The 12,800-nt window shown below is 47.8% G+C and overlaps 1 protein-coding gene and 1 long non-coding RNA gene across 2 annotated transcripts in view; one reads left to right on the top strand and one right to left on the bottom strand.

The window, feature by feature from the left end:
* Window positions 1-1,329, bottom strand: part of muskelin (muskelin 1) — a 34,039-nt gene extending 32,710 nt beyond the window's left edge. Inside the window, exons 1-2 of the mRNA XM_065455563.2 lie at window positions 1,233-1,329; window positions 839-908 (exon numbers count right to left, since the gene is read on the bottom strand). Of these exons, the coding sequence (XP_065311635.1) occupies window positions 839-908; window positions 1,233-1,309 (147 nt within the window). The 5' untranslated portion in view covers window positions 1,310-1,329. The remainder of the gene's footprint in view (window positions 1-838; window positions 909-1,232) is intronic.
* Window positions 1,330-4,971: 3,642 nt separating this feature from the next.
* Window positions 4,972-12,800, top strand: part of LOC139060112 (uncharacterized) — a 141,646-nt gene continuing 133,817 nt past the window's right edge. The window contains exons 1-2 of the long non-coding RNA XR_011514607.1: window positions 4,972-5,337; window positions 5,398-5,530. This is a non-coding gene — a long non-coding RNA (uncharacterized lncRNA). The remainder of the gene's footprint in view (window positions 5,338-5,397; window positions 5,531-12,800) is intronic.

The raw sequence follows: 12,800 nt of genomic DNA, 5'->3' as shown, positions 1-12,800 counted from the left end.
CTAGCGAATTCACTAATGGCCAGCTAGCCCTCTAGTTTGTTGCATAGCATTCTTGTGGGGCCTTTTGAAAACTACAATGAAAATTACACCCAACACTCCCTCCCTTAAGTAGAAAAATTAAGTATGTTAAGGATTTTCCCCTGGACTGTTGGCACAGAAGCACTGAAAGAATGAACCAGCATGCAAGCCAATGCGCAACGTCATTCCCTGTACTTTTGTTCAGTTAGAACACTGATTACCATGCAGCAAGGGAAATCGCTGTCCCCAACGGCCCTTGTTCAAATTAGGGTCAAAGATTCGGTGTTGTCTCTAATGCATGACTAAGGCTATATATTATTAAGACTGCTCTTTTGGCTACAGTTAAAAATTTTCTAGTTTCTCGAGAAACGTATAAACCTTTGTAAAAAAAAAAAAAGTGACGGTGATCCCCAGCTTCCTTGCTGCAACGAAAGGCAGTTCTTTTATTACCATTCTGATCACTTTAGCAAACAAATTTGCTTATACGACGGTATTACAAGACATCACGTGCAGTCCGCAGCTGACCTTAGCAAATAAAAAACCGACGTGTTTTGATACTTATATAAAGACAGGAAAGTTCAGTATTACTTTTTCGCACTCTGTAATGAACTGAACTGCAGGACGTACAAAGACAGCAGCTTATTTCAGGTGATTCGAAACAACGATTACGACAGTACGTGCGTAATAATGAAAGTATGCGGGGCCCCGTCTTGCGTTGCAGATTTAAACATACTGCGTGCAGGTAAGGGACGCAGCGCGAAACTTTGAAAACAAACACTGAAAATTAAAGCGCGCAGCTTGAAATAATCAGTTCACTGACCTGGGGAGGGTAATTGGAATCGGAAGACCATCTTGAATACTGGTCACCTGGCTTGTCAACGAGTATGTTTCTGAAAGGTAATATGAAAGTGGAGGTAAGACAGTTGAACCCACTACAAACGCGCAGCTGACTAAAGCACCGGTAGCCACGGTAACGTTGCATAGTGTGCTCTAAGGGTAAGTTAGTGGCAAAGGTACGTCAGTTAAAGGCAAAAGTGAAATAAAATGCAGATGGAAATGCTTGCTTGCAAACGGTAGCTTCCGTCCTGCAGTGAATGAACGACGCCAGCCAAGTTTGAATGAACTGCTACACGAATGTCAACACTGCGAATTAAGCGTCATTGCCTTGACGACGACGCTGAAAGTTACTAGAGTACTTATAAAAGCGTGCTTACTCTGGTAAGTAAGATCCCGTGTAACTTGAGCATTTGTGAATACTATACTTCAGTTTTTTGCAACCCGCGGACGCCATTTTTGGAGGTGACGGTAAACAATAACTGGACCGCACTTACTCAACTATTTACACGACAAAAACACAAACTAAAAAAAATTAGCAAAATTCGGCAATTTTTAAACCTAAATGTAGCTTTATGAAAACTTTGTTAGTATAGATATTGTTTTTAATAACTTCGAAGAACATTTCCGCGGCGCAAGTTTAGGCGCGAAGTTTGAGCAGGTTGAATCGTTAGTGTAGGAAGGAAAAAATGGTATGTGCTGCTGCTTTGCTAGAAGGCATCAGCAGTGCATAGCAGAAGTGGTAGCGGTGTTACCGTGTTGGTGCTTTGTTGATTATCGAGCAGATGAAGGTGCCAACTAATGAATTACAGCGGTCGAAATAATGATGGAGTATCGTACATATGTAGAGAAACAAAGTAGAAGAGAATGATGCGATATGGCGTAGAGAAATGCGGCGATGAAATGAAATGACGAATGAAATCGCGCCATTCGTAACCGTGAGCACGTTGCAGCATATCACGTTTCTCTAGAAGCAACTCTGGCAGCTTGACGTCATGTTTACGAGAAAATCGACATTTTTTTCCAAAGCACACACACATATGGACAGAGAATATGCTCATATCATGTCTCGAGTCCTGTTTGGTGAACTTGGTGAGGGAAGAGGGCCATGCATGGCTCATTATGGAAGCTTCGCAAGCAAGCTCCATAGGGCGTTTATAGGGTTCATAGGATTCCATAGGGTTCATTTAAGTCCCTGGAGGCCGAGGCTGATAGGCACTGCTTCTATCGTTTTTACTTGCAGTGACGAATAACGGTCGAACAAGGCCAACGTTTCGACTTGTCTTTGTGAGGGCAACAGCTGCTGTCCTTGGAGAGAACTCTCCTATACCCTCAATGGGGGAGGTGAACAAACGGGTTCGTGCTATTTTATGCACCCGTTTATTCTGCTCCCCCATTGAGAGTTGGGGATGAGTGAGCTACTACATAAGATGGCTGCCAAGAAGAGGATCTGTTGGCTGGACGAAGGCAAGACGCCTTGTCAAAACGTTGGCTACAATACTTGTTCAACCAGTGTCCGTCACTGCAAATATCCACTTCTCTTCCTGCAACTCGGCCTCCTTCGCATCGACAGGCTGCACCATGCCCCGGACAGAAATGCTCTTCTACCTCACCTGCAGAGTCGACACACTGTTGCGGCTAGGGTGGCGTTCAGGGCATGGAATCCACCAAGCGCATCGACGACTAGGACAAGTTTTAGAAAATGAAAGAAAAAGGGTTTGTTTAGCTTAGTTACACGGCTATAGTGCGGAAGCCCACTCCATGCAGGAGCAAGTTAACGTCTCAGTTCACAAAATGACCCTCTTTCCACGCTCTCGAAAAATATCTCTCTTTAATCCCGTCGTCTTCCCTAGGCGACTGGACTAAGGAATCTGAAGACTGTCCAGCAGCAAATCACCATCGTCAACTCCGTTGCGATACCACGCCCCCCATGCTATCCATAACCCGCAATAACTCCGCCTCGAAGTAACTGGTTTGGAATTTGTGGAAGAAAAAAATCATCCGGCGACACCTGGTTCGTTCGTCGTGGCCCATCCCGTTCTTCGCTCAGTCTGGTGGGTGATGCGCGGGCTGAGATCCTTTCGTGGAATTCTGCAACAGCCGGTTTGAACGCTGTCTTTCTTCTTCGCTCAGCCTGCAAGGTGAAGCGCGGGTTGAGGTCTTTTCGTGTGGTGATTTGACTCGTATAATTAACTGCGCTTATCCCTTCGTAGTCGTGGTCCCCCCCCCCCCCCCCCCCCTCGTTAATCCTTTTCTCCGATTTCGAGATGATGGTCTGGTGAGCGCTTTTAGTTGTTGTCCATGCCGCGCTGACGTCAGGTTGGGAGGTGTGGTGGTTCGACACGTGGCAAACGTTCAGTTAACACCCTTGGTGGTGTTGAGAAGTAACAACACGCACCACGTGGGTGGACTGTGCAAACTTTGCAGGGAGGTCACGGGCCCCGTTTCGATAGCCATTCAGCCCCGGCCGCATGAGGTGCCATTAGTGGTAACCACAGCCTTGGAAGGCCACTACATTATAAGCGGCGGCTTCCCACGTGTGCTCTGCATCAGGCCGCCACTCTAGCAGTGATGGCCTAGTAAACCGCAGCGATGACCTACTGGTAGATAATCCGCCTAGTATGTGGGAGGTACTGGGTTCAAATCCCATTTAGCGGTGACTGTCGACGGTAATGCGTCAGAATTGAAGTAGTATAGCGCCACAAGGTATTGCGACCGTCGAAACGAGTTATGCGTGAGGCCTGTACTGCAGTGGGCCTTCTGTTTAGCGCTACCCTAAGAACACTAGGCACTGTTTAGCGGCGGCGCCACGAAGCCTAGAGTGGCATCGGAAATACATGGCGCGCCGGTGCGTGCGATCACTGAGGAACGCGTTATGCGGCCACCGTGCTCCTGTCTCGTGCTTCTGTCTGGACACGTTGCGCCATCTGGTGGTGCTGCCGAGAAGTCCGCGCGTGGCCTCCGAGATGAGAAGCGTGGCGCGTCAGTGCCTGCGGACGTTGAGAATTTTTCATTCGCTTGCCGCACACCCAGTGACACGTACTCAGTGACCAAAGTTAGCGAGAGGTTCATTGAAGAGCAGACCTATCCAGTGCATTCATGGCGCAGCTCGCTAAAGCATTGGCGTGAAAGGCGTTCATTGATAAAGCGGCACATACAGAGTTCATTAGTGGCACAGCCTGCTAAAGCGCCGGGTTGCTATTCTTGAGGAGTCCCTGTGACGGGGGCTCGATTCCGCTCAGCACCGGAGAAATTTACGGGATCTTTCTCGTCATTGTAGAGCGGCACGTTCCCAATGGCAGCTACCCAGATGCCCAAGTCGTCGTCAACGACGTTCATTGAAAAGCGGCACACACCTACTGGCACTTGCCCGGTGACCCAAGTTGACATTAATATGCTTATTGAAGAGCAGCACAGACCGAGTGGCGCGTACCCAGTGCTCCAAGTCGGCGTCAAAGAGTTTCACACTTGCCGTTTTAACTCGACAACTTTTGTCGTTTCCTGTGACTTCTTGGCAGTGCCGACACGGTGATGCAAATCGCATATGTCCTTCTCCTGTCGACTGAGAGCATCATTTAGCTCGTCATAGGTGTTAAGACAAATGTTGAGCACATTTTTCGGTGTTCTGTATTGCACCCTGTAAGCTCATGAGCTTGTCTTTATCTGTGGTACAGAAATGTTCAAAGGTCAAGCCTGGAAGGCCGTGTGTCTGTACACGTGGCCTTCCAGGCTTGACCACAGTGGCGGCTGTTGGCGCTGGACGAAAACGTATCTTGCGCGGTGTTCCTTCGGTGGCCGGTTCCTGCAACTGGCACAGGATGCGTTTAGACTACGGTGCGTTGATATGTGTCACCGCAACTGTTGCCGCCCGCGAAGATAAGCATTCATACCTTACCATTTTTGTCTCTGATTTCGCTTTAAAGTTGCTCCTGCTATTATTGCACACCCACAGCCTTTGACAGCGATACAGGGGTTTGCCCTGTTGCCAGTTCCTGTGGAAGTTCTTGTCGCCAGTGTTGGTTGGACCGTGATCGTGGCTCGTGTTCGTCGCCACGCCTAGTCGAGCTTGCGCTCTGTCAATGCCGCTTCAGGCAAGCACGCAGGTTTAGAGCGCAGCTCTTAAGCCCAGACCACACGTACGCTTGTGGACGCGCGCAAGCTCGCGCCCGCGCGCCCGCGCATGCGCAGACATTGCGGCACGGCTCACGCGTCGACACACGGCGCGATCTCTGTGAACAGCTCCTCTCGGTTATCTCCGTTGTCGCGGCTTGTGTTCACCGCAGAAACCACGCAGAAACTGTAGAGGCGAGCTCACGCTGAAGTTATTAAACGATGCGGGCTTAGGTTGCGGTTGGTACCTTTTATTACTCATTTTGAGGCGTTGTGTCGGGGCGGTGGGCGAGCCGGCGCGGCATCGTGCGTTGGCTTGTTCATATACTCTTCCTCCTCGTCACACACGGCCGATGCAGCCTCAGGTGGCCTCAGGTACGCACATACTGAGCTTTTCACGCTCGTTTTGACAAGCTGTTCCTTCCTTCATTGCAGATGCATTGACCTCGACGGCTGTATTTGGTGGGAACTTCCTGTACGCTGTGTTCTAGAAATTTTAGCATGGGTGTAGCCAGGGTTCATCGGAGCACCCGTGCAGACGACGATGGGCTGACCACTGCTGCCTCAGGTACGGATTTAACTTTTGGTGTGACATCAATTATATGGACACCCTGACCAATTTTTGCCGTCGCCGTAATGTTCCGTGTAAAGTACAAGGGCGATAACACCGTTGCAATGCGTCGTGTGCTGTATGTGCCAGTGAAAGCACGCGAGGGAAGCCGACGATCGGCGCGCGAAGGAAGAAAGCGGAGAGCAAGCACGCCGTCTTCTGTCGCGCGAGAGACTGTGGGGGTTGGGCGGGATGGAGGTTGGGGCGGGCGGCGTTGCGCTCCGGCAGCAACTGCGCATTTCGCGACCGGGTGCACGGTGAAGATCGCGGCTCAATCTGGCGCGCCATATATGGAGGAAAACAGAAAGTGGGGCGGCGGCGCGAGAGGGAGTGGGGGTGGCTTCGACTGCGCCAACATGCGCGTACTTAGCACGGCCGCGCGCGGTCGCGCGCGCCCTATCTCGAAAGGGATCTGCAGCCTCATACCTTAGTGCGCGCTGTGTTCTCGCCGCTCTCGGGTTGAAGCGATAAACCGCACGAAGGTAACGAATTCGCTCGCTGCTGCCGCGCATGCTCGCACCAGGGAGTATCCGCGCTCGTCGAGTGGCTCGAGTGTGATGTGTGCTTGTGCGCGCTGACGCCGTGCTTCCGAGTTAAAAATGATGGGGTTTTACGTGCCAAAACCACCTTCTGTTTATGGGGCACGCCGTAGTGGAGGACTCCGGAAATTTCGACCACCTGAGGTTCTTTAACGTGCACCTAAATCTATGTAAGTACACGGGTGTTCTCGCATTTCGCCCCCACCGAAATGCGGCCGCCGTGGGATAATATTTCCGAGTTTATACGGCCGATAAAACTACTATCCTTACTTTGTACAGCTGACTACTAATTAGTTATCGCAATCAATGTTTCGCCTTTCGGGCGAAACTGCGACGTTTTAAGAATTCGGAACATTCTAAAACTCTGGATACACACCGTATATATATATATATATATATATATATATATATATATATATATATATATATATATATATATATATATATATATATATATATATATATATATATATATATATATATAGGATGCTTTGGACAAAGCTATACGATTTGAATAGGCGACCACATACTCGCCGTGGTTGCTCAGTGGCTATGATGTTGGGCTGCTGAGCACGAGGTCGCGGGATCGAATCCCGGCCAAGGCGGCCGCATTTCAATGGGGGCGAAATGCGAAAACACCCGTGTACTTAGATTTAGGTGCACGTTAAAGAACCCCAGGTGGTCGAAATTTCCGGAGTTCTCCACTACGGCGTGCCTCATAATCAGATCACTGTTCTGGCATGTAAAACCTCATAAAAAAATATGGATAGGTGACCACGATAATTGCCCGCCCTGGTTGCTGATAGTAACTGTGGTGTTGGTCTGTTAAACACGAAATCGCGGGTTCGAATCCTGGCCACGGCGGCCACATTTCGACGGGGGCGAAATGCGAAAACACACGTGTACTTAGATTAAGGTGCAGGTTAAAGAACCTCAGGTGGCCCAAATTATTCAGGAGTCCCCCACTACGGTGTGCCTCATGATCATATCACGGTTTTGGCACGAAAACTCCATAATTTTATTACTTAATTTTAACCGCGATCATCACACAAAATCTTATGAAACAAAAAAAAAACGAAAAGATTGCGACACATTGCTGCACGCGCAATAGTACAGATTCTTGAGGATTCAGGAATGTATAACAAAAATTTGCGTATATTCCACGTGCTGTGAGAATCGGTTTCCAAGCTTTCATTTGAATTTGTAAAGAATGCTGTTCCTGCTGAGCACGTAGAGATCACACTACCGAGTTGGGCACATCATCACTGCACGCGCGTCGCTCAACGTAAGCTTGAGGCTCTCGATCATGCCCGTGCCACACGTGACGACGACTGAAATGACCGCCAGGGGATGACGATGCTGGAGTGACAACGACGGCGCAACGTACAACTGCGTGACGACAACGGTGCCGATGGTATCGTGTTGTATTGTTTACTGATTTATTATACATCAATGGTCTGAGTGCTTTCTATGACCCAGATTACCCTCCATTTTTCGTGTGTTTGTGATACGTATTCTTCTTGTACACTTCTGATTATTAATACTACCACAATAATCTTATTGGTCTTGTATTATTATCTTTTGTGATTATTGTTTATCAGTTCCCAATTTTTGTTTTCAACTTATTACTCACTTATTACGTCTGTATGCGTTACTGCACCTCCCCCCCCCCCCCCTCCCCCTATGTAATACTCTCCTGCGAGAGGGCCCTTAGGGGTATTCTGAATAAATAAAAATAAATAAAAGTATGACGACGGCGACGCGGCGATGGGATTCATGTTCTTCATGCTCTTCCGGATGTTTTTATTTTATTGTGACGTAACTTGACCTCAAGACACAATGTTTGGCGTGTATTGTACATGTACCGTAGGGCATGCGTTGCGTATGAATTGAAACAGTGTTTTTGGGGCATCTGTTGTCATGTACCCAGCGATCACAGCTGGTTGCGGCACTGTAGCGGAGGCCAGCTTGCCGTAGGAGACGGAAGCCTTTCGCCTACAAGCCTGGAGACGTGCATAGCAAGCAGTAGGCACGTGCTCCTCTCACTGGAAAGGGACAGTTTGGACATGTTGGCATTGCACGTGTATACGCTTGTTTCAGCGTTTGCTTGTGCCTTCGTGTTTTCCCATGGCTCTTACGTCAGTTTTCGCGATGCGTTGTGCTTGGAATGTGGCACTCAAGGGGGATCTCACTTGCACGTGCCCGTGAACACATGTGTTACTTGAACTCCTGGGATCATTTGTTCTCTTTAAACGCTTGCTTTTTTTTTTACGTGAAGTTCAGGAATGATGTCAAAGTATTTTTCTTTATGATCGTGGCTTCTATTATGATCTTAGTTTTGAGCATAATTATCATTTCAGAGAAGAGTCGCTGATGCCACGTGCTGGCACTAACACATTCTTGAATAATAATAATAATAATAATAATAATAATAATAATAATAATAATAATAATAATAATAATAATAATAATAATAATAATAATAATAATAATAATAATAATAATAATAATAAAGGTGGGATAATATATACAGGAGGTTGGCTGGGAGAATCGGGAATGCGGTATAGGAAAACTTGTAGTGCGTCGCTTTCTTTTTTTTCTTTGTTTGAATAAAGGAAATCCGACATCGTCTAGCCGTACAGAATCGCGTTAAGCTGATGTGCGTTACGCTGAACAAGGCCACGTCTACGCGTCGCGCCAATTGCATGAGTGATCGATTCGGGGACTGCTGGACTCTTCCATGTGACGCTCAAGTTGGCACTTCACCGGCACGGACCCCACAATTTTATGCCCCTCCTTCCGTGATTTCTTTATTTTTTTCCTTTTCTTCTTTTACGAATTCTAATGGTTCCGTCCTTTACGTCGTTCAGTCCCGGCTCCTTGCCACATTAATTTTCTTCACGTTTTCCCGTCGCCTTCCCACGGGCTGTCTCTCTGGCGTGACAGTCGCAGCGCTTCGGATTTCAGCATTCACACCAGATTCCTTTTCTTTTTTTCTTTTTCTACAACGGAAGCACCATAGAAAGAAGTCGTAGGAAACTGATCGCCAATCCGCCATGCATCGCAAGGGCCATCTTTCGAATTCTAAAATGTATAGTAATAATAACAAAAAGTGAGCTAAAGGGAAAAGAGCCAAGGGATTCGTTCTCTTTATTGACCTAGCCGGACACTCGACATGATTAATAGATTGCTAGAAAAGAAGCACTGGTGCGTTTCAAAAAAAAAAAGGAAGAAACAGGAATGAGAAGCGGTGTGGAATAAGCGAGACCCCAAGACACAAGGAGACGGGGCCAAGTCCAGTTCGAGCCCCGTGCTACAGTCGACCGTTTCTCGGGAATCGGGCGCGGTTAAATTGTCGGCGACTCTGGGGGACGCTCCGCGAGCGCTCGCCAGGGCGTAGCAAATATAAATGGCTTTTGCGATCGCCTCAGAGTGGGCCTTCGTTGAACGAAGTGTGAGCAGCGAAGTTGCGCGTGCATGGCAGCGGGGCGAAGGATCTTTTTCGTGTGCGCGCTGGTGATGCATCGTGGCCGATGTGCGGGGCGACAGGTCGTTTAATGCTTTTCGACCAAGCGTGGCTGACATTCTACCTTTTTGTCGTTTGTTTTTCACGGCTGCCCGGCCTTCAATTATTCATGGCACCAGCACGCGCTGTGCATATTTAAGAATCAGTGGAATATGCGGAACGGTGCGGAACGGATGGAGAGCTTAAAAGGTTAGGCTCGTTTAAGGCGTCCGACTGTACGCGATAATTACGCAACGCCTCTTTCGCAAGAGAAACGTCATTAATCAGTCTTGATTAACGTGGATTCGCGCAAGAAGCTGCTTCGGTGTTTTTATGTTCTTTATCACGCGTCGCTTGAATGAATATTAAATTGTCTGCTTAAATATTAAAGAATCCTAGAGGCGTCTTGAATTATTACAAAAAGCAAAGAAAGGAGAAACAGAAAATGTTCTGTTATTCGGGACCCAGATGCCGCGAAGACTAATGCGTTATCAGTCCAATATATACGTTCCTTTACCCTAACCTGTACATGCTGTGTTGTGCAATGCGCGTATTTGAACTGTGTGTAAACTCCGCGCGAGTGCCTTCCCATTTATGACCCCCCCCCCCTTCCCCCCTCCCTGTTTGAAATCGATATTTCTGTTCTTTACTTCTTTCTGTCTGCGAACCTAAGACATAGTTTAAAAAATAAATAACGTAGCCGGTGTCGTCCATGTTCGCAACATCTTGTACACATCAACGGAGGTATGACCAAAGAGGGGAAAAAGTAAATAAACGATATACAAGGGGGGGGGGGGGTTGAATGGATACAGTTCTATGAGGGCAGCTATGTAGTTTATACATTGAAGATGATATGAGGCAACGGACATAGAAGAAATAGCAGGAAAAGACTGCATGACGAGACAGGCGCCACCAACAACTTAACTTTCTGATGGCAGTGCTACAATACATATGTACTGCCAATACTGTGCAAGCTCACCATGCCAGTGCCCGAGCTTCCCATCATGACATTCCACTGAAAACAGTTTTTTACTACCGCATACCAGAAGGAATATAAATATATTCGGGAATATCAGAAAATTGTTTTAATATGATATCGTGTAAAATATGATGTTTAATTTGATATAAGCTTGAGCACTGGCATGGGTGCGCTTGTGGTCAAGCAGAATCTGTGTCTTGCGCCGCCTTCTTCAGAAAAGATAGCAGTTAGTGACTCCTGTCCTGTCGTCCAGTCATTTGTGCCGTCTTCTCCTGCGCCATTCCTTCTTCGAAGGTAGACTCCTGCCAAGTAGGCGAACGACGCTATACCCGAAAATTAGGTTGCGAAGGCTCCGTGTCGGGGTTGCATAATATAGGTCGGCTGTGCAGCGTCTTCCGGTCACGACGATAGCTTGGCCCATGTGGTTCTTCGAGCCCGTTCTTCGCAACATCTCTATCGTACAAACGTGAATGTGACGCACTCGCTGTGGATTTTGTGCCCGACTTCCTCGAGCCCGCCTTCGCCACCTCCGTTCGACAGGCCTTCGCCTTGTACACCCTCTCAACCTCACGCGATTCGCAGACCTTTTCTACAGTTCTCTATCAGACTTCCTACACGAAACAAATCTGTTTGCATACTAGTTTGCGCTGATTATCCTTGTATTATGTGTAAAGGCAGGCTTTCGACATAAAAGTAAGTCACGAATTGAGACGTGTTCCAATTAGATTTTTTTTTTCTCTTGCTATGCTACATATTCTAGATTATGATGCAGAAAATCGAAGGGCATGGTTAGTCTGAAGTTCTATGCTGCAATTTATACTGATGGTCCTGCTATAGCGGCGTATGATGCCTACGCCAACTTCGGAAAAGTGAATAAGCAACAATTTGCGCTGGTATTCGATATATTGCCCGTATTTTACACGCAACTGCTGATGATTCCGTGCCTATGGAGAAGCGACATGCAACTAAAGTTCACGGTCCGTCCTCACAAAAGTCATTATAGAGATGCTGTTGTGTTTCTACTGGCTTTATGCTGCCTTCACTATAATGTCTGTTAAGATGCAGTTGAAAACCGTGCATTATTTCTGTAAGGGAAAGGGCGTTCCGCAGCTGGAGGCGCTAGTGACGATGCCAATGGCCACTCGAAAATGTGTACTCTTGCACAACAAGTGATTGTGGTGCCATAGTCACTATACAAGACGAAAGCCTCTCCCAGCTGTATCGTGTTTTTGGTTCGATCCAGGGGCGTCACGCTACTTGGTCCGTCCTCTTTTGAAGAGTACTGAGAATGCTCATCACGTGCTTCTGACTCCAGCGCTCTTCTTTGGTCTCCAAATCAAATAGTCCTGCACGTCTTGCTAAGCTTTTTCCGGGGTCTTAAGAAGGTCAGTGAAATATAAAACGAGGCCGAGTTTAGCCAGAGTTGGTTTGTTGTATCGGCTGGGTAGTAATACGATCGAACAATGTCTGACGTCTGTCGAGGTTGCCGCTAGGCCTCACCAGGAGGCTCACGTTCTCCATCCACGACTCGGCGAGCTACGTTCAGCGTGCGCCCGTGCATGCGAAATCATGTCTGCGGTTCGTGTTGGAGTGGTTTTACTCAACCGTGGCCTCTTGTATCGCTCCGTATAGAAGAGTGAACACGGCCGTGTCGTGCACTTTACGCTCAATACTTTTACGTTCTCTCTGTATATACGCCTTCTTGGCGCTGATAATGCTGCCCGCCTCCGGAAGAATTCTCCCAACAGCTCGACCGAGAGATTGTTGCGTGGTGGCTCCAGTGAAGCATTAACGTGATTGGCTTTCTTCTCTTTGACTCGGGAACGTTCAATCGCGGTAAGTGTCGTGGCGTTGCCCCGCGGCTTTCCTTTGGCGCGGGGCTACCTGTGTCCATGCAAAGTGTCGTGACGTGAATATTGTATGCAGGGCTGAGATTTTGCCGCGTATAGCCCTTTCGCGAGATTGCCGCGCCGAGCACGTGCATACTGCTCTGCCGTGTGCGCGCGGGAGACAGGACAAGAAGGCTCCGCATGCTGCAGTCTCGTCTTTCTTCGCATACTTCTCAGAAAATCTGACCCGGTACGTACTATAAAAGTTCCCGTTTTTTTGCTTCAGTTTCGTGTCTTTGTGCACGATTGGTTTATACTACTTCTCAAGAACGCAGTGGACCCTGTCTTTAAGAGTCAGTGCACAGACCAAGGTGCC

This window comes from Dermacentor albipictus, chromosome 5 (genome assembly GCF_038994185.2).
Source record: "Dermacentor albipictus isolate Rhodes 1998 colony chromosome 5, USDA_Dalb.pri_finalv2, whole genome shotgun sequence".
Classification (NCBI taxonomy): Eukaryota; Metazoa; Arthropoda; class Arachnida; order Ixodida; family Ixodidae; genus Dermacentor; species Dermacentor albipictus.
The sequence above is the reverse complement of the archived record's forward strand: the minus strand, read 5'-3'. Positions and strand labels throughout refer to the sequence as shown.